Source organism: Pseudophryne corroboree, chromosome 3, assembly GCF_028390025.1.
Source record: "Pseudophryne corroboree isolate aPseCor3 chromosome 3, aPseCor3.hap2, whole genome shotgun sequence".
Classification (NCBI taxonomy): domain Eukaryota; kingdom Metazoa; phylum Chordata; class Amphibia; order Anura; family Myobatrachidae; genus Pseudophryne; species Pseudophryne corroboree.
The window spans coordinates 433,217,966-433,245,723 of NC_086446.1; the positions used below are offsets into that span (position 1 = coordinate 433,217,966).

The following is a 27,758-nucleotide window of genomic DNA, read 5'->3' on the forward strand; positions in this document are numbered from 1 at the left end:
CATGCAAATTGGAAAATATTTTGATTGATACAGTGTGTCTAAAAGTACACAGCAAAGCGGTGCGGTTTTTCTCCCCTTTATTTCTCATATATGGATTGACTACCTGATTGGTAATACTCAACAGCCTGGCAGCAGGCAGAGAGTAGACCTGCTATCTGCATGTAGCAAAATTGTATTAATTCAATATTTTATGGTGTACATAGGATTCTTCTTGTTTACTCATAAGCCTGCTAATTGGCAGACAAGACTTTCAATGTGAATGTAGCACAACTCAAATAATATTTGTTGGTGCAGAGCAAAATCCTTTTGGTTTTCTCCATTCTGTTACCTTCAGATCAGAACAGCATTATAACAAAAAAAAAAAAGTCAAATCTTTCATTTTCAGGACTCTCATTGGTGATTCAGCGAGTCCCTGTGGCAGTTTTCCAACGGACAGACTTCTCGCTGTCTAATGCCAACAGCAGATCCATCTCTACCATACTTTGCTTCCTCTTTTTTTTCTATCCAATACTTACCTTAAAATTTCCATATTCATGAACTCTCATCAACGATTCTGGTAGAGATGCAGTCCAATCTACTACCAAACCACACTTAAATTGCCCAATCTCGTCCGATCTTGGAAGCGATAGTGTTGGGCCAGATCAGTACCTAGAGGGGGACCCCCAGAGAATATCCGCTGTAGTAGGTTCTATAGGAAATTAAAGAATAAAAAATAATGTGGGCGTCCAAAAAGATCTCTTTGCAACAGCTGCTGGTTTTGTAAATATACAAATTTTAATGGTAAAATTCTATATAGTCACTGTAAAACTTAGATCCTAAGTATCACAATGAAAAACAAATAAACAAATCAAAGACAAGTGTCCTGTAACTCAGAACTTGCTGACAGTCATACACATAGCCATTGTATGTAATGTAATTAGCATGCATAAGCCAGCTGTTAGTAGTAATTAGTAATTTAGGCACATTGAGCTAAATAGCAGGTTAGTAGAAGCAATGCATTGCTTAATAGAGCCTGTTATACTTCACCAGTACTGGGCTAATGGTGTGGAAATCCAATAGAAAGGCGTATGATGACTGCAGACGGACGGTGTATACGTTTGTGTTGTGTCCGTATAGAAGGCTCACTTGCTCCGCTGGCTATTGTAAGGCAGGCCGCACGGCGGCGGTTCCCCGGGGATGTGACCTGTAGCTCGTTGGCGGTGTCCTGCGCTAGCAAGCGCCGCTGTTGGCCAGGGAGAGAGCGGAGTAGGCAGCAAGCCCATAGCTGCAGGGGACGCTGTGATGTCGCGATCCGCGGCTTCCGGCTGCGTTCCACCTGCGTTCCACACGTGATTCAGTCACCTGATGCGTTTCTCCGCCTCTAAAGGGGGCGGTTTAATCAGAGGTATGACCAGGGATGTTCAAAGTCTCTATTTATACCAGCTTATGATTCCTTATTGGTTACCCCCAGAATGGGTTATTTTTAACCCTTTATGTGCACTGTCACCAAGGTATAATGAAAAAAACCAGCAATCGAGCAATATTAGTCATATATAGATAATATTCTAAAAATATATATAATCCTCTATCCAATATTATTCATAAAACAATTAATTTAAAAAATATATATAAAAAGAGGATGATCTAATCCATAACACACATATATATATATATATATATATATATATATATATGTGTGTGATGAAGCATGTACAGGTGCGCTGGTGACTCTTTAGTATACAATCCACAGACCAACAATCCGGGCTTGAAGCACAGGTAAAATTAATTACCTCAGCACGTCTCTCCTATATTCACTCCGAACTCCGGGAGAAATGTTTTCTAGAAATAAAGATGAGGAGAAGGTGCGCTCATAGTGCAAATCAGTACTTTAATGAATAAAACACCGGTATGTACAATCCAGCACAGGTAGTTAAAAACTCGTATCCGGCCGTTGAATTAGCCAGGACGCGTTTCGTGTATCACTTCGTCAGGAGCCTCCTGACGAAGTGATACACGAAACGCGTTGGGGCGTGGTCTGTCAGACGATCTTTCCCTGCAAGTGTGCTGGATGATCTGCTCGATTCCTCGGCGCGGTGGCTTGACGGGTCCTGGCTAATTCAACGGCCGGATACGGTGCTTTGTCCCGGACTGCGGTAGGCGATCACAGCTACAGCTTTGTGGAATATCTACTCACCATGTGGTAATCAGCCCACAGTGTGGGTATTCAGGGTACGAGTTTTTAACTACCTGTGCTGGATTGTACATATCGGTGTTTTATTCATTAAAGTACTGATTTGCACTATGAGCGCACCTTCTCCTCATCTTTATTTCTAGAATATATATATATATATACATATATATATATGACTTGTAGACCACAATGAGGTATTCAATAATATGATTCTACATATATAAAATTCATTTTAAACTCTGTAAATTTCCTTAGTATAATTAATTATAAACTAATAACAATAATGTACATTTTAAATAATAATTTAAATATGCATGGAACAAGGCATATTAGATATGGACTATGTCTACAGTCTTAAAAAGTATGTTATATTTAGACTTAACACTGCTTAGCAACCCATTCCATATGAATGCACTACTGGCACTCACCCATAGAATCAAACAGTAATAAACAAATCATTTATCAAAAAGAGTCAATGCATTAATCCATTTAGAATTAAAAATTGGACACTCAATGGGATAACGAGACCCAAAGAAACTCAACAAAATAACAATACTTATTTTATATAGACTAATTCAATATGAACAATCATTATCTATAGAGGTATTAACATAGATAAGAAGAAAAATGGACAAAAAGGATCTGGTGGGGAGCTAACTACAAGTGCCTCAACCATGGGGGCCAGCTCTTCCGATTGGTTGAGAATGAAACCTCAGGGATTCTTTAAGTGTGCCTCTTCTAGATGTTTAACATGCAACAATATAAATCCCAGAAATAAGCTGTGTAGATCCAAAACCACAGGTGAAGATATGTCATAGCACAGTTTCTGAACTGTAATTCCACCTATGTAGTTAATTTGGTGGAATGTGGTTGTGGTATCCAGTATGTAGGCCGCACTATCAGGAAACTGAAAGTGCGGTACCTTGAACACAGAAGGAACATACTTAAGAAATGTCCATTACATAGTTTATCTAGACATACTAGCTCCTGTGCACAGGGTGCTTTAACCAATATTCGTGTATTGGCCTTAGAACAAGCCAGAATAGCAGAAAGAGGTGGAGATCGGTTCACTTTGCTCTGTAGAAGGGAGGCCTTCTGGATTCTTCGTTTGAGGACCCTTGAACCAAATGGCCTCAACGAAAATATTGAATTGAACAAAATCTAATGTGTATGGCATCACATGCATGCCTTCTGCTCTCCACCGTTTTTGCCTTTCTCCCCTCAATGGTCCTTTTTTTGTGTATTCTCCCCTCCCTTCATTCACTCTTCCCCTTTTTTTCTTCTTTTTTATTGCCATTAGGTCGCAAATCAGGTATTGACCATTAGGTATTGGGTTTTTTTTTTTCCCTCACTCTCTGCACAAGTAATACATCAGTATGTGTTACTAACCTAGTCCCTTTAGACTATAGGGGTCTTTGGGGACACATGGTTAAGATATTATAAAGATCACTAGTTTACCTCTATAGATAATGATTGTTCATATTGAATTAGTCTATATAAAATAAGTATTGTTATTTTGTCGAGTTTCTTTGGGTCTCGTTATCCCATTGAGTGTCCAATTTTTAAATTTAAATGGATTAATGCATTGACTCTTTTTGATAAATTATTTGTTTATTACTGTTTGATTCTATGGGTGAGTGCCAGTTGTGCATTCATATGGAATGGGTTGCTAAGCAGTGTTAAGTCTAAATATAACATACTTTTTAAGACTGTAGACATAGTCCATATCTAATATGCCTTGTTCCATGCATATTTAAAATTATTATTTAAAATATACATTATTGTTATTAGTTCATAATCAATTATAGTAAGGAAATTTACAAAGTTTAAAATTAATTTTATATATGTAGAATCATATTATTGAATACCTCATTGTGGTCTACAAGTCATATATGTAGATATATATATATATATATATATATATATATAATGTGTGTGTTATGGATTAGATCATCCTCTTTTTATATATATTTTTTATATTACATTTTTTATGAATAATATTGGCTGGAGGATTATGTATATTTTTAGATTATCATCTATATATGACTAATATTGTTCGATTGCTGTTTTTTTTAATTATACCTTGGTGACACAGTGCACATAAAGGGTTAAAAATAACCCATTCCGGTGGTAACCAATAAGGAATCATAAGCTGGTATAAATAGAGACTTTGAACATCCCTGGTCATAACTCTGTTGAAACCGCCCCTTTAGAGGCGGATAAACACATCAGGTGACTGAATCACGTGTGGAACGCAGGTGGAACGCAGCTGGAAGCCCCGAACCCGGAAGCCGCGGATCACGGCATTACAGCGTCCCCTGCAGCTCTGGGCTTGCTGCCTACTCCGCTCTCTCCCTAGCCAACAGCGGCGCTTGCTAGCACAGGACACCGCCAACGAGCTACAGGTCACATCCCTGGGGAACCGCCGCCATGCGGCCTGCCTTACAATAGCCAGCGGAGCAAGTGAGCCTTCTATACGGACACAACACAAACGTATACCCCGTCCGTCTGCAGTCATCATACGCCTTACTATTGGATTTTCACACCATTAGCCCAGTACTGGTGAAGTATAACAGGCTCTATTAAGCAATGCATTGCTTCTACTAACCTGCTATTGAGCTCAATGTGCCTAAATTACTAATGACTACTAACAGCCGGCTTATGCATTTACATTACATACAATAGGCTATGTGTATGACTGTCAGCAAGTTCTGAGTCACAGGACACTTGTCTTTGATTTGTTTATTTGTTTGTTTTTCATTGTGATACTTAGGATCTAAGTTTTACAGTGAATATATAGAATTTTACCATTAAACTTTGTATATTTACAAAACCAGCAGCTGTTGCAAAGATATCTTTTTGGAGCGCCCACATTATTTTTTATTCTTTGGTTGCTATCTAATTCCTGGTGGATGCCCTGATCCCCAGTTGTGGGCAGAAAAGTAGTGAGCAACACTAAAAGTAGTGAGCAACACTAAAAGTATTAATTGTAATTTTTAAATATTAATTTTTACCCATTAGCACCCACTTTTTCTCTGTTTCTTCTATAGGAAATTAGAAGCCAGTCTAACGTTGACAGCAGATTCATACATTTGTTTTCATTTCCTACTTTATACCTATTTTACACCTACGAAACAGTCTTCTCTAGTATACTTTCCACCAGATTACCTATACATGAGAATCAATAGGTAGACTGAACAAGAGATTATTTCTCAGTATTGTTCCTAAATGCAGGGTGCATGATTAAATATCCACAAGAGAGTGTTGCTGTCAAATCCCAAATTTTAGGATTATTGACAGTATCCTGCTGCATATTTGGCAATTCTGCCTTAAATTATTCTAATCTCAGAGAATTATTTTCTTCATTTTGATTACCCTGTAAACCCAGTGATCAGAGTGCACATTACTGCATGTACAATGTTCAGGGAGGGATCACAATTTATTTTAATACAAATCTAATTAAAAGTTAGGTTTTAATGACAGACAGCAACACTAATCTATTTCTCCTTCCTAATGAGTGTGCCACAAAAGGGTCTTTCTTTTTTGTCTTTTGTTAATTTGACTAACCAGTAGTGTTCTACTCTACCCTCGGTGCACCACCAACAAGTTATTAGCAATATAGCATACTTTTTTTGTAATACAAAAAGTTGGTTTCTAATATTCGTCGCTAATTTCTTGTGTATTTATCTTAAAAGTCAGTGCGGAAACACACCTGTATTACAATTACTTTAATTTGACACCTTAATGTTAGACTAAGAGGACAACAACATGGCTTTATTTCTTTTTTTTTATTGATTTGCTTTTACAGTGAAAGAGATCCCACTAAAAATTACATATGCTCAGTATGAAAAAGCATTGACTACTGATAACATGATCCACATGACTGCTGTATGTCAGGTTGAAGACTGGGGTGATCTCTTCGTGGAAGCAAACATCAGCTTGAAGAACCCACCACTCATAACCCAGGTTAAGTCATTTCCATTATATCCTGTCTAGGGCTTTATAATGAGTCAATCCTGATTTACTGTGTTATGGTAGCGCTCACAGTTTCCTGTCCACAGCTGCAACCATTATCATTAGTATGGCACTTACACCTACCACATAGTCAGAATCAGACTCCCATTTGCTGTATGTACACCTCAGAATAGGCGGAACACAAGCTACACATCCACCACACTACCATGAAATGGATCTCTTGCATGCAGAGTCGTCACTAGGGTTGGTGTCATCCGGTGGGGTAACTCATGGTGTCCATGTCATGGACCCCCCCTCCTGTATCACACCACACCACACCACAATGAATCCATAGTAATGTTTTCCTAAAAATTATTGCCTCCGATGATTATTTGCAAAAAATATTGGGGTGATTCTCCAGAAAGTGAACATAAAGTCCCGTGCATCACATGCTTTAAATAAAATATCCCTTTAAACTGGTCTGTTAAGAAATTGTTGTTATATGAAAACTTAATTGCTTAGTAGCAATGCCTTACCCTATAACTTAAGACCCAATAAAATCTTATATTTCGGAGAAGTATGTCGTTTGAATTTGTATAGCTGTCCTGTGCACCATGGAGAATCGCCCATTAAAGTCATCTTAAATTACTCCCAAAAAACTTTTTCAATATCAAATACATAGTGGAGTTTATTGAAATGTACCATTTGTTTTTTTAGAAATAAATGTTAATTTCAATACAATCCACTTTCTCTAACGTCCTAGAGGATGCTGGGGACTCCGTAAGGACCATGGGGAATAGACGGGCTCCGCAGGAGATAGGGCACTTTAAGAAAGCTTAGGATTCTGGGTGTGCACTGGCTCCTCCCTCTATGCCCCTCCTCCAGACCTCAGTTTTACACTGTGCCCAGAGGGAAATGGGTGCACTGCAGGGAGCTCCCCTGAGTTCTCTGCCTAGAAAGCATTTTTGTTTGGATTTTTCTGTATTTTTACAGGGAGCACTGCTGGCAACAGGCTCCCTGCATTGAGGGACTGAGGAGAGAGGGGCAGACCTACTTAAATGATAAGCTCTGCTTCCTCGGCTACTGGACACCATTAGCTCCAGAGGGAGTGAACACAGGTTCGTCCTGGGCGTTCACTCCCAGAGCCGCGCCGCCGTTCTCCTCACAGAGCCAGAAGAAACGAAGTCAGAAGACGTCTCAGGCGGCAGAAGCCTTCAGAGCTTCACTGAGGTAACGCACAGCACTGCAGCTGTGCGTCATTGCTCCACACACCTCACACACTCCGGTCACTGTAAGGGTGCAGGGCAAAGGGGGGGGGGGGGCGCCCTGTTCAGCAATATAAACACCTCTCTTATGGCAAAAGACTATATACATGTACAGGTGGGCACTGTACATGTATATAAAAGAGCCCCCGCCATTTTTTAATAACTTTGAGCGGGACAGAAACCCGCCGCCGAGGGGGCGGGGCTTCTCCCTCAGCACTCACCAGCGCCATTTTCTCTCCACAGCACCGCTGAGAGGAAGCTCCCCGGACTCTCCCCTGCTTTACACATGGTGAAAGGGGGTTTTGAAGGAGAGGGGGGGGCACATATTTGGCATTTAATTACTACTGCAGCGCTACTGGGAAAAGGCATTCTGTGTTTCTTTCCAGGGGTATAGCGCTGGGGTGTGTGCTGGCATACTCTCTCTCTGTCTCTCCAAAGGGCCTGAAAGGGGATACTGTCTTCAGAAAAGAGTTTCCCTGTGTGGGTGAAGTGTGTCGGTACGCGTGTGTCGACATGTTTGACGAGGAAGGCTCGCTTAATGTGGAGGGGGAGTGCTTGAATGTCAGGTCGCCGTCGGCATCGCCTACACCGGACTGGGTGGATATGCTGAATGTTTTAAATGCAAATGTAAATCTATTGCATAAAAGGTTAGACAAGGCTGAAACTAGGGATCAGTCAGGTAGCCAGACCATGCCTGTCCCTGTGGCGCCAGGTCCTTCGGGGTCTCAGAAGCGCACCATATCCCAGATCGATGACACAGATACCGACACGGATACTGACTCTAGTGTCGACTATGAAGATGCAAAATTACAGCCGAGGGTGGTAAAAGGTATTCGGTACATGATTATTGCCATTAAAGAGGTTTTGCATATTACTGAGGTACCCCCTGTCCCTGACACAAGGGTACACATGTATAAAGGGAAAAAGCCTGAGGTCACTTTTCCGTCCTCATTTGAGCTAAGCGAATTGTGCGAAAAGGCTTGGCAATCTCCAGATAGGAGACTGCACGTTCCCAAAAGGATTCTTATGGCGTATCCCTTTCCACAAACGGATAGGATACGATGGGAATCTTCGCCTAAAGTAGACAAGGCACTGACACGCTTATCCAAAAAGGTGGCACTGCCTTCTCAGGATACAGCTTCCCTCAAGGATCCTGCTGATCGCAAGCAAATTACCATGAAGCACATTTACACACATTCAGGTACTATTGTTAGACCGGCTATGGCGTCGGCCTGGGTTTGTAGTGCTGTTGTGGCATGGGGAGATTCCTTATCTACGGAAATTGACACCTTCGATAGGGATGCCATTTTAATGACCATAGAACACATCAGAGATGCTGCCTTGTATATGAGAGATGCTCAAAGGGACATTTGTTTATTAAGCTCCAGAATAAACGCTATGTCTATTTCTGCTAGGCGGCTCTTGTGGACCCGACAGTAAACGGGAGACACCGATTCCAAGCGGCATATGGAGTCCTTGCCTTACAAGGGGGAGGAGTTGTTTGGAGACGGCCTCTCGGACCTTGTCTCAACTGCTACGGCCGGTAAATCGAATTTCTTACCTTATGTCCCCCCGCAGCATACTAAAAAGGCACCTCATTATCAAATGCAGTCCTTTCGTTCCAATAAGAGCAAGAAGGTACAGGGATCGTCCTTTGTTGCCAGAGGTAAAGGCAAGGGAAAAAAAGCTGCACACAGCTAGTTCCCAGGAGCAGAAGTCCTCCCCTACATCTGCAAAGTCCACCGCATGACTCTGGGGCTTCCCGGGGGGAGGCAGATCTAGTGGGGGCACGTCTTCGGTTTTTCAGCCACGTCTGGGTTCACTCGCAGGTGGATCCCTGGGCATTAGAGATTGTTTCTCAGGGATACAGACTAGAATTCGAAGACTTGCCTCCTCGACGGTTTTTCAAAATCAGCTCTGCCGGCTTCCCCGTCAGAGAGGGAGCTAGTGTTAGCCGCAATCCAAAAATTGTATATTCAACAGGTGATAGTCACAGTTCCTCTTCTCCAGCAAGGAGAGGGATATTATTCAACCCTGTTTGTGGTCCCGAAACCGGACGGTTCGGTCAGACCCATTTTAAATCTAAAATCCCTGAACCTGTACTTGAAGAGGTTCAAGTTCAAAATGGAATCACTCAGGGCAGTCATCGCCAGCCTGGAGGGGGGGGGATTGGATGGTGCCCCTGGACATAAAGGATGCATACCTTCATGTTCCGATATTCCCCCCTCACCAGGCGTTCCAGAGACTTGCAGTACAGGACTGTCACTACCAATTTCAGACGTTGCCGTTTGGGCTTTCCACGGCCCCGAGAATTTTCACCAAGGTAATGGCGGAAATGATGGTACTCCTACGCAAGCAGGGTGTCACAATTATCCCATACTTGGACGATCTCCTCATAAAGGCGAGATCTCGGGAGAAGTTGCTGGACAGCGTGTCTCTGTCCATGAAGACGTTGCAGTTGCACGGCTGGATTCTCAATATACCGAAGTCCCAGCTAGTCCCTGCAACGCGTCTGACCTTTTTGGGCCTGATTCTAGACACAGACCAGAAAAAGGTTTTTCTTCCGATGGAAAAGGTTCAGGAGCTCATAGCCCTGGTCAGGTACCTATTAAAGGCAAAGAAGGTTTCAGTGCATCATTGCACACGGGTTCTGGGGAAGATGGTGGCTTCATACGAGGCCATCCCCTTCGGCAGGTTCCATGCGAGGACTTTTCAATGGGACCTCTTGGACAAATGGTCCGGGTCCCATTTACAAATGCATCAAAGGATCACCCTGTCTCCCAGGACCAGGGTATCTCTTCTGTGGTGGCTGCACAGTGCTCACCTACTAGAGGGTTGCAGGTTCGGCATTGAGGACTGGGTCCTGGTGACAACGGACGCAAGCCTCCGAGGCTGGGGAGCAGTCACGCTGGGAAGAAATTTCCAAGATCTCTGGTCAAATCTAGAGACTTGTCTCCACATCAACATCCTGGAGTTGAGGGCCATATACAACGCCCTACGTCAGGCGGAGGAATTGCTTCAGGAAAAAATGGTTCTGATTCAGTCAGACAAGGTCACGGCAGTGGCTGATATAAACCGCCAAGGCGGGACAAGGAGCAGAGTGGCCATGGCAGAAGCAACTAGGATTCTATGCTGGGCGGAAGGCCATGTAAGCGCACTATCAGCAGTGTTCATCCCGGGGGTGGACAACTGGGAGGCGGACTTCCTCAGCAGGCGCGACCTGCATCCGGGAGAGTGGGGACTTCATCAAGAAGTCTTCGCACAGATCACGGGTTGGTGGGGTCTGCCTCAAATAGACATGATGGCATCCAGTCTCAACAAAAAGCTAAATCGGTATTGCGCCAGGTCAAGGGAACCTCAGGCGGTAGCGGTAGACGCTCTGGTGACACCTTGGGTGTTCAGATCGGTCTATGTGTTTCCTCCTCTTCCTCTCATACCCAAGGTGTTGAGAATAATAAGAATAAGCAAGGTCAGAACAATTCTCATTGTTCCAGATTGGCCACGGAGGACTTGGTATCCGGAGCTGCAAGAGTTGCTCACAGAAGATCCGTGGCCTCTTCCTCTAAGGCAGGACCTGCTGCAGCAGGGGCCCTGTCTGTTCCAAGACTTACCGTGGCTGCGTTTGACGGCATGGTGGTTGAACGCCGGATCCTAGCGGAAAAAGGGATTCCGGAGGAGGTCATTCCTACCCTGATCAAGGCTAGGAAAGACGTGACGTTGAAACATTATCACCGTATATGGCGAAAATATGTTTCTTGGTGTGAGGCCAGAGCTGCTCCTACGGAGGAGTTCCATTTGGGCCGTCTACTTCACTTCCTTCAAACAGGAGTGAATTTGGGCCTAAAATTAGGGTCCATAAAGGTCCAAATTTCGGCCTTATCCAATTTCTTTCAAAGAGAATTGGCCTCTCTTCTTGAAGTACAGACTTTTGTGAAGGGGGTGCTGCATATTCAGCCTCCTTTTGTACCTCCGGTGGCGCCTTGGGATCTTAACGTGGTATTACGTTTCCTCAAGTCACCTTGGTTTGTGAACCACTCAAAACAGTGGAGTTGAAATACCTTACGTGGAAAGTGGTCATGTTGTTGGCATTAGCTTCGGCAAGGCGTGTTTCAGAATTGGCGGCTTTATCACATTAAAGCCCATACTTGGTTTTTCACGCGGATAGGGCAGAGTTGAGGACTTGTCCTCAATTTCTGCCAAAGGTGGTCTCATCTTTTCATGTGAACCAACCTATTGTCGTGCCTGTGGCTACACGGGACTTGGAGGATTCCGAGTCCCTGGATGTGGTCAGGGCTTTGAAGATTTATGTGACCAGAACGGCTAGGATCAGGAAGACTGAAGCTCTGTTTGTTCTGTATGCGGCCAACAAGGTTGGCGCTACTGCTTCAAAGCAGACTATTGCTCGCTGGATCTGTAACACGATTCAGCAGGCGCATTCTACGGCAGGATTGCCATTGCCTAAATCGGTTAAGGCCCATTCCACTAGGAAGGTGGGCTCTTCCTGGGCGGCTGCCCGAGGGGTCTCGGCATTACAACTGTGCCGAGCAGCTACTTGGTCGGGGTCAAACACCTTTGCAAAGTTCTATAAGTTTGATACCCTGGCTGAGGAGGACCTCCTGTTTGCTCAATCGGTGCTGCAGAGTTATCCACACTCTACCGCCCGTTTGGGAGCTTTGGTATAATCCCCATGGTCCTTACGGAGTCCCCAGCATCTTCTAGGACGTTAGAGAAAGTAAGATTTTACTTACCGGTAAATCTATTTCTCGTAGTCCGTAGAGTATGCTGGGCGCCCGTCCCAAGTGCGGACTTCTTCTGCAAGACTTGTATATAGTTATTGCTTACATAAGGGTTAAGTTACAGTTTTATCGGTTGAACCGAGGCTATGTGTTGTTCATACTGTTAACTGGCTAGTTTATCACAAGTTATACGGTGTGATTGGTGTGGCTGGTATGAATCTCGCCCTTAGATTTACAAAAATCCTTCCTCATACTGTCCATCTCCTCTGGGCACAGTTTCCCTAACTGAGGTCTGGAGGAGGGGCATAGAGGGTGGAGCCAGTGCACACCCAGAATCCAAAGCTTTCTTAAAGAGCCCTATCTCCTGCGGAGCCCGTCTATTCCCCATGGTCCTTACGGAGTCCCCAGCATCCTCTACGGACTACGAGAAATAGATTTACCGGTAAGTAAAATCTTATTTTTACTTCAGGAAAAAAAATATATTCGATGAAGTGACAGACAGTGTAGTTTAAAAGAAAACTATAAATACTAACAATCTAACAGTCCACGATCTGTTTCCACACAGACTCTCTAACTTGCTCCAAAAAATAAGTCGCAATCTCAGTTCAGCTAGCAGCTGAAATGGTTGACAATAACTACTACACACTACGCAATTCGGGATTGCCGGCGATGGACGACTATATCGTTGAACGGTATAGCGTTCAACGATATAGGGCCCGAATCAGACCTGATCGCTGCTATGCGTTTTCGCACAGCGGCCGATTATCGAATAACTGTGCATGCGTATGGCCCACATTGCACACGTGCGTCACGGTGCGAAAATTTAGATAGCACGGGCGTTCGCAAGGTGATTGACAGGAAGAGGCCGTTTGTGGGTGGTAACTGACAGTTTTCTGGCCGTGTCAGGAAAAACGCAGGTGTTCCCAAGTGTTTTCAGGGAGTGTATGTGTTGTCAGCTCCAGCCCCAATCAGCCTGATTCTTTCGCACTGTAGGAGTAATTCCTGGGCTGCTCACAGACTGCATACCATTTGATGGTGAGTGAGTTGCGAACAGATTTGCAGCTGTCCTCTGAGGGGAATTTTTTGCACAGCGTACACATGCGAACGCACACTTGCACGGGGTGAATTTACACTCCCCCTGGCGGCGACTATCTGATCGCTGGACAGCAAAATTTGTAGCACAGCGATTAGCTCTGAATCACCCCCATAGTGCGTACACACTGAACGTTATCGTTCAATGATAGCATTCAGTGACGTCACCGCCGGCATTCCCGTACATGCAGCTCAGCAAAAAATTGATGGGTTGAGCTGCATGTCAGCTCAATAGTGGTGATCACTGAACGGTGTGCAGGAGCGTGCATCGTACATCGGTCACCAATATTACCCCCATACACACTGGACGATTTCAGCTTAAAATTAAATGACGACATTCATGACGTTATCGTTCATTTTTAAGGCTGAAATCGCCTAGGGTGTACCCCCCTTAAAAGAATTCTGAAGAGAACATTGAGGCGCACACACTGCAGGTCCTCTCTCTTAGCAGCACTCCTCCCACTCTGCTCCTAGAATGCCAAGCGGTGCCGGATTGAGTGATGACATCATTGCGACAGGTATCCTACTAGGATACAGCAGTGTTGAATTGAGCCACCATACCTGATAACTCCCCCAATGCCTCAAAAAAAACCTTGCCAACCCTGGACCTGATAACCGCCCCATCAAAGCCTCGTTCACTACATGTGACAACAACGCTCTCTATCCATACATCCAATTGGCTGTTACCGAGCCACCTGTTCCAGACACCTCTCTTCCCCCATCCTCCACATATCAGTCTGCTGCAGATGAAATGTACCCGCTCCACGCTGCCACGATTCACCAGCAGCATTCTGCAGACATGGAGGTGGTCAGCAAGATGAGAGCTGGGAAAGAATGGACAGCACACTGTAAGGATAGAGGGAGAGCAGGAAGGGGAAGCAGTCAGGATCCTGGCTGTTAGTATCCCGGAATACAGACCCTATTCTGAATGCTGACACCGGCATCCTGAATGGGTAGAACAGTGCCATAACTAGACATTTTAGCGCTGTGTGCAAGATAGGGCATCCCCTTTTTACACATTACGGCAGACAGAGCCCACCTTTTACACATTACGGCAGACAGCGTCCCCTTTTTACACATTACAGCAGGCTCCTCCTCTCCTGCTGCTGCCCCCGGAGCTGCTCCTTGCCGGCAGCAGCGCTTGCACACAGTCACAGGAGGCTTGTAATGAGTCAGTTTGACTCATTACAATGCCGCTGACTTTAGGCAAAGGATGCGGGCAGTTGCGCCCCCAGGCTCTGGGGTAGAACATCCCGACACCAGAATACAGACAGCCAGGGTCGGGGGAGGAGTATAGGTTTAGGCTGCGGGAGTGGGGGGGGGGGGGGGGGGGGGGTTTTAGCATTAGGCTGATGAGGAAGGCTATGTGGAAGCAGAGCGGGAGCAAATGAATGTGGTGTCTCCGCTGACGGCGCCGACACCTGATTGGATGGATATGTGGAAGGTTTTAAATGATAATGTTAATTCCTTGCATAAAAGGTTGGAAAAAGCTGAAGCCTCAGGACAGTCAGGGTCTCAGCCGTGCCTGATCCTATGTCGCAGAGACCGTCAGGGTCTCAGAAGTGCCCACTATTCCAAATTGTTGACACAGATACCGACATGGATTCTGACTCCAGTGTCTATTACGATGATGCAAAGTTACAGCCAAAATTGGCTAAATCCATCCGTTATATGATTATAGCAATTAAGGATGTGTTGCACATCACAGAGGAAATCCCAGTCCCTGACAAGAGGGTGCATATGTATGGGGAAAAGAAACAGGTGGTGACCTTTCCCCCTTCACACAAGCTAAATGAGTTATGTGAAAAGGCTTGGGAATCTCCAGATAAAAAACTGCAGATTTCCAAACGGATTCTTATGGCGTATCCTTTCCCGCCAACGGACAGGTTACGCTGGGAATCCTCCCCTAGGGTGGACAAAGCTTTAACACGCTTATCCAAGAAGGTAGCCCTGCCGTCACAGGATACGGCTACCCTCAAAGATGCTGCAGATAGAAAGCAGGAGGGTACCCTGAAGTCCATTTATACACATTCAGGTACCTTACTGAGGCCGGCGATCGTTTCGGCCTGGGTGTGTAGTGCTGTAGCAGCATGGATGGACACACTGTCTGAGGAACTTGATACCTTAGACAAGGATACTATATTATTGAATATAAGGGAAAAGGGAAGTGGGAGATCTACTGCACTAGTATTTATATCTTAAGTTAAATTTAAATGTAAAGGGAACCCCATTTCATATTATGCCACTTTGAATCTGGTCACGTATTGTGGGGGTGCTGCCACACCATATATGTTGCCAACATATAAGATAAGTTTTAAGGGAAGGGAAAGATTTGGACTGTGGGTGGCGCACTGTAATTATATGAATAATCGCATAAAATATAACTTTTATTAGTGTTTATTTAAAAAACGCTGATAACTGTGAAATATTAAAATAAATCCAGACAAGTGCAAGACACAGTGGAACATATACATTAAAAAACACACTCTCTTGCTCCAATGTGTTGTGCAAAGTCAAATATATTAGGTATTTACTGTAGTAGGTTCTATGACCTTATACCAAATTCATAAGGTGTTGTCAGATAGTTATCCCTATTAATGGCTGGATATAGTTAGTGCGAACAGCAGTATGTTATCCACATGTATAATTTCCAATCCTAACATACATCAGATAAGTGTACTGTTGTTCCTAAATTCCTGTCCCTTAGAGAGAAAATAGGTTTGAAAGATTTTCTTCATTTATCATTATTAGTATTTAATAATACTACTTATAACATACTGCTGTTCGCACTAACTATATCCAGCCATTAATAGGGATAACTATCTGACAACACCTTATGAATTTGGTATAAGGTCATAGAACCTACTACAGTAAATACCTAATATATTTGACTTTGCACAACACATTGGAGCAAGAGAGTGTGTTTTTTAATGTATATGTTGCACTGTGTCTTGCACTTGTCTGGATTTATTTTAATATTTCACAGTTATCAGCGTTTTTTAAATAAATACTAATAAAAGTTATATTTTATGCGATTATTCATATAATTACAGTGCGCCACCCACAGTCCAAATCTTTCCCTTCCCTTAAAACTTTACTATATTATTGACCCTGGGGCATATAAAAGACGCTGTCCTATATATGAGATGCTCAAAGAGACATTAGTCTACTGGGTTCTAGAATAAATGCTATGACGATTTCTGCCAGAAGGGTCCTGTGGACTCGGCAATGGACAGGTGATGCCGACTCAAAAAGGCACATGGAGGTTTTACCTTACAAGGGTGAGGAATTGTTTGGGGAGGGTCTCTCGGACCTGGTCTCCACAGCTACTGCTGGAAAGTCAAATTTTTTTGCCATATGTTTCCTCACAGCCTAAGAAAGCACCGTATTACCAAATGCAGTCCTTTCGATCACAGAAAAGCAAGAAAGTCCGAGGTGCGTCCTTTTTTGCCAGGGGCAGAGGAAAGAAGCTGCACAACACAGCTAGTTCCCAGGAACAGAAGTCCTCCCCGGCTTCCACAAAATCCACCGCATGACGCTGGGGCTCCACAGGCGGAGCTAGGCCCGGTGGGGGCGCGTCTCCGAAATTTCAGCCACAAGTGGGTTCACTCCCAGTTGGATCCCTGGGCAATAGATATTGTGTCTCAGGGATACAAGCTGGAATTCGAAGAGATGCCCCCTCACCGATACCTCAAATCGGCCCTGCCAGCTTCCCCCCTCGAGAGGGAAATAGTGTTAACTGCAATTCACAAATTGTATCTTCAACAGGTGGTGGTCAAGGATCCCCTCCTTCAACAAGGAAGGGGTTATTATTCGACCATGTTTGTAGTACCGAACCCGGACGGTTCGGTCAGACCCATATTGAATTTAAAATCCCTGAACATGTACCTGAAAAGGTTCCGGTTCAAGATGGAATCGCTGAGAGCGGTCATCGCAAGCCTGGAAGGGGGGGATTTTATGGTGTCTCTGGACATAAAGGATGCATACCTTCATGTTCCCATTTATCCACCTCATCAGGCGTACCTCAGCTTTGTGGTACAGGATTGTCATTACCAATTTCAGACGTTGCCGTTTGGTCTCTCCACGGCTCCGAGAATATTTACCAAGGTAATGGCGGAAATGATGGTACTCCTGCAGAAGCAAGGGGTCACAATTATCCCATACTTGGACGATCTCCTCACAAAAGCGAGGTCAAGAGAGCAGTTGCTGATCAGCGTAGCACGTTCTCTGGAAGTGTTACGGAAACACGGCTGGATTCTAAATATTCCAAAGTCGCAGTTGATTCCTACGACTCGTCTGCCTTTCCTGGGCATGATTCTGGACACAGACCAGAAAAGGGTTTATCTCCCGATAGAGAAAGCTCAGGAACTCATGGCACTGGTCAGGAACCTATTAAAACCAAAACAGGTGTCAGTGCATCACTGCACTCGAGTCCTGGGAAAGATGGTGGCATCATACGAGGCCATTCCCTTCAGCAGGTTCCATGCGAGGACCTTTCAATGGGACTTACTGGACAAATGGTCCGGATCACATCTTCAGATGCATCGGTTAATCACCCTATCCCCCAGGGCCAGGGTGTCTCTCCTGTGGTGGCTGCAGAGTGCTCACCTTCTCGAGGGCCGCAGATTCGGCATTCAGGACTGGGTCCTGGTGACCACGGATGCAAGCCTCTGAGGGTGGGGAGCAGTCACACAGGGAATAAATTTCCAAGGTCTGTGGTCAAGTCAGGAGACTTGCCTTCACATCAACATCCTGGAACTAAGGGCCATATACAACGCCCTACGTCAAGCGGAGACCCTGCTTCGCGACCAACCGGTTCTGATTCAGTCAGACAACATCACCGCTGTGGCTCATGTAAACCGACAAGGCGGCACAAGGAGCAGGGTGGCAATGGCGGAAGCCACCAGAATTCTTCGCTGGGCGGAGAATCACGTAAGCGCACTGTCAGCAGTGTTCATCCCGGGAGTGGACAACTGGGAAGCATACTTTCTCAGCAGGCACGACCTCCACCCGGGAGAGTGGGGACTTCATCAAGAAGTCTTCACGCAGATTGCAAGTCGGTGGGAACTGCCACAGGTGGACATGATGGCATCCCGCCTCAACAAAAAGCTACAGAGGTATTGCGCCAGGTCAAGAGACCCTCAGGCGATAGCTGTGGACGCCCTGGTGACACCGTGGGTGTTCCAATCGGTCTATGTATTTCCTCCTCTTCCTCGCATACCCAAGGTGCTGAGAATCATAAGAAAAAGAGGAGTGAGAACAATACTCATTGTTCCGGATTGGCCAAGAAGGACTTGGTATCCAGATCTGCAAGAAATGCTCACAGAGGACCCGTGGCCTCTTCCTCTAAGACAGGACTTGTTGCAACAGGGGCCCTGTCTGTTCCAAGACTTACCGCTGCTGCGTTTACGGCATGGCGGTTGAACGCCGGATCCTAGCAGAGAAAGGCATTCCGGATGAGGTCATTCCTACGCTGATAATGGCTAGGAAGGACGTGACAGCTCAACATTATCACCGTATATGGCGAAAATATATTGCTTGGTGTGAGGCCAGGAATGCCCCTACGGAGGAATTCCAGCTAGGCCGTTTCCTTCACTTCCTACAGTCAGGAGTGACTTTGGGCCTAAAGTTGGGTTCCATTAAGGTCCAGATTTCAGCCCTATCCATTTTCTTTCAAAAAGAGCTGGCTTCTCTACTTGAGGTTCAGACGTTTGTAAAGGGAGTGCTGCATATTCAGCCCCCTTTTTTGCCTCCAGTGGCACCTTGGGATCTTAACGTGGTGTTGAGTTTCCTGAAATCCCACTGGTTTGAACCACTCAAAACGGTGGAATTGAAATATCTCACGTGGAAGGTGGTCATGCTACTAGCCTTGGCTTCGGCTAGGCATGTGTCAGAATTGGCGGCTTTGTCACATAAAAGCCCCTATCTGGTTTTCCATGCGGATAGAGCAGAATTGAGGACCCGTCCACAATTCCTGCCGAAAGTGGTTTCATCTTTTCATATAAACCAAACTATTGTGGTGCCTGTGGCTACTACTGACTTGGAGGATTCCGAGTTGCTTGATGTGGTCAGGGCTTTGAAGGTTTATGTAGCCAGAACGGCTAGGGTCAGGAAAACAGAGTCTTTGTTTATCCTGTATGCTTCCAACAAGCTTGGTGCTCCTGCTTCAAAGCAAACTATTGCTCGCTGGATCTGTAACACGATTCAGCAGGCTCATTCTGCGGCTGGATTGCCGCTGCCAAAATCAGTTAAGGCCCATTCCACTAGGAAGGTGGGCTCTTCTTGGGCGGCTGCCCGAGGGGTCTCGGCATTACAGCTGTGCCGAGCGGCTACTTGGTCAGGTTCAAACATTTTTGCAAAGTTCTATAAGTTTGATACCCTGGCTGAGGAGGACCTTGTGTTTGCTCAATCGGTGCTGCAGAGTCATCCGCACTCTCCCGCCCGTTTGGGAGCTTTGGTATAATCCCCATGGTCCTTACGGAGTCCCCAGCATCCTCTAGGACGTTAGAGAAAATATATGGTGTGATTGGTGTGGCTGGTATGTATCTTGCCCTGGATTACCAAAATCCTTTCCTTGTACTGTCAGCTCTTCCGGGCACAGTTTCTCTAACTGAGGTCTGGAGGAGGGACATAGAGGGAGGAGCCAGAGCACACCAGAATCTAAATTCTTTCTTAAAGTGCCCATGTCTCCTGCGGAGCCCGTCTATTCTCCATGGTCCTTACGGAGTCCCCAGCATCCACTACGGACTACGAGAAATAGATTTACCGGTAAGTAAAATCTTTTTTTTTTGCAATATATACTGTAAGTCATGGGACCTTCAAATGAAAATAATCACTCCACACATGCTCAGTACAAAAATGTGATAAAAAAACATGAAAATGATCGCATTTTAAAATCACAAAAAATGCATAACATCGCATGCACTATAAATATCGCATTTGATACACAACGTGTTAAAAATCTAACAATCAAATGTGATTAGACAAAAAAAAAATAGGATTTTAATACCTACCGGTAAATCCTTTTCTCTTAGTCCGTAGAGGATGCTGGGGACTCCAAAAGGACCATGGGGTATAGACGGGATCCGCAGGAGACATGGGCACTTTAAGACTTTAAATGGGTGTGAACTGGCTCCTCCCTCTATGCCCCTCCTCCAGACCTCGTTATAGGAACTGTGCCCAGAGGAGACGGACCTTTCGAGGAAAAGGATTTTGTTAAACTAAGGGTGAGATACCTACCAGCTCACACCACCACACACCGTACAACATGGCCTGTAACTACAACCAGTTAACAGCGTGAACCAAAACGATCAGCAACAGGCTGACCTTAACTAAAACGCAACCATTGTGTAACATAAGCAATAACCGTTAACAAGTACTGCAGATAGGGTGCGCACTGGGACGGGCGCCCAGCATCCTCTACGGACTAAGAGAAAAGGATTTACCAGTAGGTATTAAAATCCTATTTTCTCCTTCGTCCTAGAGGATGCTGGGGACTCCAAAAGGACCATGGGGTTTATACCAAAGCTCCAGACCAGGCGGGAGAGTGCGGATGACTCTGCAGCACCGATTGAGCAAACATGAGGTCCTCATCAGCCAGGGTATCAAACTTGTAGAATTTAGCAAAAGTGTTTGAACCCGACCAAGTAGCTGCTCGGCAAAGTTGTAATGCCGAGACACCCCGGGCAGCCGCCCAAAACGAGCCCACCTTCCTAGTGGAATGGGCCTTCACCGAATTCGGTAACGGCAATCCAGCTGCAGAATGGGCATGCTGAATCGTATTACAGATCCAGCGTGCAATAGTCTGCTTAGAAGCAGGAGCCCCAACCTTGTTGGAAGCATACAGGACAAACGGCACCTCTGTTTTCCTAATACGAGCCGTTCTGGCTACATACATTTTCAAAGCTCTGACCACGTCGAGCAACTTAGAATCAGCCAAGGCTTCAGTAGCCACAGGTACCACAATAGGTTGGTTCATGTGAAACGAAGAAACCACCTTTGGGAGAAATTGTTGACGAGTCCTCAATTCTGCTCTATCAACATGGAAAACCAAGTAGGGGCTTTTGTGAGACAAAGCTGCCAACTCTGACACCCGCCTTGCAGACGCCAAGGCCAAAAGCATGACCACTTTCCAAGTGAGAAATTTCAACTCAACCTTTTGTAAAGGTTCAAACCAATGTGACGTCAGGAACCGTAACACCACATTAAGGTCCCATGGAGCCATCGGGGGCACAAATGGAGGTTGGATGTGCAGTACCCCTTCACGAAAGTCTGTACTTCTGGAAGCGAGGCCAATTCCTTTTGAAAGAAAATAGATAAGGCGGAATCTGCACTTTAATGGAGCCTAACTTCAGGCCCGCATCCACACCTGCTTGCAAAAAATGGAGAAAACGACCCAGCTGAAATTCTTCCATAGGCGCCTTCTTGAATTCGCACCAAGACACATGTTTTCTCCATATTTTCTTCGCCGTTACCTCCTTCCTAGCTTTCAGTAGAGTCGGAATGACCTCTCCGGGAATACCCTTTCGAGCTAGGATTTGGCGTTCAACCGTCATGCCGTCAAACGCAACCGCGGTAAGTCTTGAAATACGCACGGTCATTGCTGTAATAGATCCTCTCTCAGAGGAAGAGGCCAGGAATCTCCTATGAGTAATTCCTGAAGATCCGGATACCAGGCCCTCCGTGGCCAATCTGGAACGAGTATCGCCTGAACCCTTGTTCTTCTTATGATCCTTAACACCTTTGGGATGAGTGGAAGTGGAGGGAACACATAGACCGACTGAAACACCCACGGTGTCACCAGTGCGTCCACTGCTAATGCTTGAGGGTCCCTAGACCTGGAACAATATGTTTGAATCTTCTTGTTGAGGCAAGATGCCATCATGTCTATTTGAGGCAGTCCCCAACGACTTGTCACTTCTGCAAAGACCTCTTGATGAAGACCCCACTCTCCTGGATGAAGATAGTGTCTGCTGAGGAAGTCTGCTTCTCAGTTGTCCACGCCTGGAATGAAGACCGCTGACAGAGCACTTGCATGTTTTTCCGCCCAGCGAAGAATCCTTGTGGCCTCCGCCATCGCCGCTCTGCTCCTTGTTCCACCCTGGCAGTTTATGTGTGCCACCGCTGTTATGTTGTCAGACTGAATCAGGACGGGTAGGCCGCGAAGGAGATGTTCTGCTTGTAGGAGGCCGTTGTAAATGGCCCTTAATTCCAGAATGTTTATGTGCAGACAAGCTTCTTGGCTTGACCATTTTCACTGGAAATTTTCCCCCTGTGTGACTGCTCCCCAACCTCGGAGACTCGCATCCGTGGTTACCAGGACCCAATCCTGGATCCCGAACCTGCAACCCTCTAGAAGGTGAGAACTTTGGAGCCACCACAGGAGAGAAATCCTGGCCCTGGGGGATAGGCTTATCCTCCGGTGCATGTGTAGATGGGACCCGGACCACTTGTCCAACAGGTCCCACTGAAAAGTCCTGGCATGAAACCTGCCAAACGGAATGGCCACGTAGGCCGCCACCATTTTCCCCAGCACTCGAGTGCATTGATGAATCAACACTCTTGCCGGTTTCAGAAGTTCCTTGACCATGTTCTGGATATCCAGAGCTTTTTCCAACGGGAGAAAAACTCTCTGTAGATCCGTGTCCAGAATCATGCCCAAGAATGACAGCTGTATTGTCGGTGACACCATAAAATCCCCCCCCCCCCTCCAGACTGGAGATCACTGCTCGGAGAGATTCCATCTTGAATTTGAAACTTTTCAAATACAGATTGAGGGATTTTAAGTTCAGAATCGGTCTGACCGAGCCGTCCGGCTTCGGGACCACAATCAGGCTTGAATAAAACCCTTCTCCCCGTTGTGACGGGGGTACCTCGACAATGACTCACTGCTGACACAGCTTTTGTATTGCCACACACACTACCTTTCTTTCCGGAAGAGAAGCTGGCAAGGCCGATTTGAAAAATCGGTGTGGAGGCACGTCTTGAAACTCCAGTTTTTATCCTTGGGTCACAATTTCCAGCACCCAAGGATCCAGGCCCGAGAGAACCCAGACCTGATTGAAGAGCTGAAGACGCGCCCCCCACCGGTGCGGACTCCCGCAGGGGAGCCCCAGCGTCATGCGGTGGACTTGGCAGAAGCCGGGGAGGACTTTTGCTCCTGGGAGCCTACCACAGCCGGGGATCTTTTTCCTTTTCCCTTACCTCTTGCCGCAAGAAAGGATGACCCACGTCCTTTCCGGAATTTCTGCGACCGAAGGGACTGCATCTGGTATTGAGGCATTTTCTTTTGCTGTGGAGGAACAAAAGGCAGAAAAGAGGACTTACCCGTGGTAGCTGTAGAAACCAGGTCCGCGAGGCCTTCACCAAACAAAACTCCACCCTTATAGGGCAGAGCCTCCATAGCCTTCTTAGAATCAGCATCACCATTCCATTGAGGAGTCCACAACGCCCTCCTAGCCGAGATTGCCATGGCATTGGCCCTTGAGCCCAAGAGGCCAATATCTCTCGCAGTCTCCTTTAGATAGACTGCAGCGTCCCTGATATGACCTAGTGTCAAAAGCACATTATCCCTATCCAGGGTGCCTATTTCAGATGACAAGGTATCTGCCCACTTTTCAATCGCGTTACTCACCCAAGCCGATGCCACGGCCGGCCTGAGCAGCGTCCCTGTCGTGACATAAATAGATTTCAAGGTAGCTTCCTGCCTACGATCAGCAGGATCCTTAAGGGCCGCCATTTCAGGGGACGGTAGCGCCATCTTCTTAGACAATCGTGCTAGAGCTTTGTCTACCGTGGGTGTTGACTCCCACCTAACCCTATCCTGAGAAGGAAACGGATATGCCATAGCAATTCTCCTGGGAATCTGCCACCTTTTGTCTGGAGTTTCCCAGACCCTTTCAAAAAGAGCGTTCAGTTCATGAGAGGGAGGAAACGTTACCTCCGGTTTCTTCCTTAAAACACTCCACATCTCAACCCAATCAGCAATCGGCGTGTCGACGGAGTCACTACCTCATTCTGTTCAGCCCCCACGCGAGCCTCCTCCTGGGAAGAGCATTCAGCTTCTGACATGCCGACACACGTGTACCGACACCCCCAAACACACTGGGCTAAAGGGGACAGACCCACAGTAAGGCCTTTCAGAGAGACAGAGGGGGAGTTTGCCAGCTCACACCCAGCGCCCCACCGGTTTGAAGAATTAAACAATGCCCCATACCTGTAAGCGCTGTTTTATAATAATAATAACCAACACCAAATTTTCGTGCCCCCCCCCCCCCCCTTGTTTTTAACACCCTGTTACTTGTCACAGCAGTGAAGGGCCAGGAGCAGCGTCTCTGCAGCAAGCTGTGGAGAGAAAATGGTGCTGGTCAGAGCTGGAGGACGAAGCCCCGCCCCCTACATGGCGCGCTTATGTCCCGCATTTTTTTTATTCTGGCGGGGGTCTCCTAACAGTGCCTCCGCACTGTATATACATGCCAGTCCTTATTTTTGAGGTTTTTATTGCTGCCCAGGGCGCCTCCCCTGCGCCCTGCAACCATGTAGTGCCTGTGTGCAGGAGCAATGGCGCGGAGCGCGATCGCTGCGCAGTACCTCAGGAAGACTGAAGTCTTCTGCCGCCTTCACTGAAGTCTTCTTTGCTTCGGTTACTCACCTGTCTTCTTTCTTCAGGCTCTGTGAGGGGGACGACGGCGCGGCTCCGGGAACGAGCAGCTAGGTGACCCAAGTGATCAGACCCTCTGGAGCTAATGGTGTCCAGTAGCCTAAGAAGCAGAGCCTTTCAACTCACAGAAGTAGGTCTGCTTCTCTCCCCTCAGTCCCACGATGCAGGGAGCCTGTTGCCAGCAGTGCTCCCTGAAAATAAAAACCTAACAAAAGTCTTTTTAGAGAAACTCAGTAGAGCTCCCCTAGTGTGTGACCAGTCTCCTCTGGGCACAGAATCTAACTGAGGTCTGGAGGAGGGGCATAGAGGGAGGAGCCAGTTCACACCCATTTAACGTCTTAAAGTGCTCATGTCTCCTGCAGATTCCGTCTATACCCCATGGTCCTTTTGGAGTCCCCAGCATCCTCTAGGACGAAGGAGAAATATAATGTGAAATGCGAAGAATGATACATCAGTCCCTATAACTTTTGATAAAAGAAGACAATCATTTGTACTGTATTTATTATGTTTTATATAGTGTGTTATAAACTAGAATTTGGCAATAAATGCAAAAATATTAAACTAAACTTGAAGCCAATGAGCAAATTGGGCATCAAAATATATCTTAGCATCTAGCAAATTGTAGAAGACATTGATACAGAATCAGATGTTATTAGCCCAACAGACTAAAACGGCTTGCTAATATAGTGGCATTACAATTTAATTACAATGTTATAAAAAGCCAACACAAATCCACCATCATAACACTTGCCAGGTTTCTCACAGACCATTCAGATCTTTGTCATAACAAAAACGTACGTGCCCTTGGGAATGGCTTGGTCTATTCCACAGGTTCTCAAACTCGATCCTCAGGACCCCACACGGTCCATGTTTTGCAGGTCACCTGTATTTTTTTTAAATGTGACAGTTGGTGATACACAGTGCAGCTGCTGGGTGACATGTAAAACGTGAACCGTGTGGGGTCCTGAGGACCGAGTTTGAGAACCACTGGACTCTATTCAGCAAGGCAATGACAATATTGCATTCAGGAATGCCTGAATGCCAGCAATTATGTAAAGGTCTCTGTAGCACTAATGTTTTTTTATACATATGTAGCAAAAATATGCATACTTTTGCTGAGAAGGTTCTGAACAATTTGGGTTGTGTTCTTCCTTCAGGTTCTTGGACCAACCGCGTTGGGCAGACCAGTGGCTATAGAAGTCAGATTTACTAATCCTCTGCCTACGGCTGTGAGCGATTGCGTGCTGACAGTAGAGGGAAGTGGTTTAACAAAAGAGGATGTAACAAAAAGGTGAGTCCAAGGCTGGAACAATACTTATTAAACATGTTTCTATTTCTATTATACAGATTTAGAGCTGATCATTTATATTGCACACTGAGGTTCAACTGTCATTTTTTTTTTTTTTAAGTATACTTTTTGGACCATGATATGCATTTTATTAACCACAGAAAATAGGCAAAAAAAGTAGTGACCTGTATGTCCTTCCCTATAATTATTCTTTCCTAAAATACATAGCCCAGGCCTGGCTAACCTGTGGCTCTCCAGCTGTTGTGAAACGCGAGTCCTAGCATGCCCTTCTACACTTTTGCTATTAGGAAATGCTAAAACACTGGCAGAGCATGCTGGGATGTATAGTTTCACAACAGCTGGAGAGCCACAGGTTGGCCAGACCTGACATAGCCACGTCTGTAGATGACACATCTAATTAATGGCACTCTTCCATGCACAGGGTGACACTTTGTACTGAATGAATAGATTAGTTATTGGCTAGAGGTGGTGGCAGTAGCACCCTAACAAATGTCACTTGAACAACTGAAAATCTTTTTGGTTGTTAGAGATATTTTTATTTCCTCCTATGCATCATAGTAACTTCATTCCAAAATACTCAAGTATAAAACCAGATATTGTAATGTTAGCAATTGCATAATACATACTTGATAAAATCAATGTGTAGATGCTTATAACCTACCTGCAAAATAATAAAAATAGTTAGACTGGAAAAGTTAAATCATCATCTTAAATTCCTAAATGGGGAAAGCGACCTTCAGAAAAGGAACATCTCTGTCGTTAGAGGAATTTCTGTGTATGGAAAACTGCCCTAAAGGAGTGCAGATGTAATTAAGTCTTCAAGGGTCATACTCAGATACATATACAGTGGCCCCGCTAAGGCATCAAAGAACATTTCCTTGAAACACAGAGTTCTGTATTATTATTCAATACATGAGGCCCACTTCCTATCTACTTTCATATTGTAAAATACTACTGCTCTAAATATTAATTGTAACTTTCTGTTTTTCTATTCTTGCAGTTTTGGTGTTCTGGAGCCTGCAAAGATGATGAATGTTAAATTGGACATTGTGCCTTATGCGACTGGAGAGAAGAAATTGTTAATCAACTTCACATGTAACAAGTTTAATGATATCAAGGCATTTCTAGCTATGAACGTGGCTGAAAATTCATAATGATTTTGCTTACTTACTGTTATCTACTATATTAAGGGTCATGTATAATTCAGTAGTTTCTCAGCAAACATGTTGAAAGTGAAAATAAAGTTTGTAAAGGTTCATACACCAAAGCAGGCCGCAAGTAAATTTTAAACAGCAAGAGTGTTTTCTTCCCATTTATAGTTAAGGGGCATATTTTTTACAATTTTCAAAGTGCTCCAAAAAATGAATGTTCCTTATTGCTGCATATCATGGTACTAAGGAATATTTTTCAGGGTATGTATGATGCTTCAGTCACTGGACACAGGCTCTGATAAGAGTCCATTCCCTTAGTCAGAGATACAGGAATCACTTGTGTAGTCACTTTAGTTTTGGGTTTGGATCTTGAACAGCTCCAGCTCAGAGAACCCCTGTCCACCACGGCTGCTCCACTGAGG

General features: G+C 45.4%; 1 protein-coding gene across 1 annotated transcript in view; it reads left to right on the plus strand.

Annotated features, from left to right (window-relative positions):
• The window catches only part of LOC135057303 (protein-glutamine gamma-glutamyltransferase E-like), a 266,064-nt gene extending 238,622 nt beyond the window's left edge, over positions 1-27,442 (plus strand). The window contains exons 13-15 of the mRNA XM_063963192.1: positions 5,979-6,136; positions 26,034-26,167; positions 27,186-27,442. Of these exons, the coding sequence (XP_063819262.1) occupies positions 5,979-6,136; positions 26,034-26,167; positions 27,186-27,339 (446 nt within the window). The 3' untranslated portion in view covers positions 27,340-27,442. The remainder of the gene's footprint in view (positions 1-5,978; positions 6,137-26,033; positions 26,168-27,185) is intronic.
• The last annotated feature ends 316 nt before the right edge of the window (positions 27,443-27,758 follow it).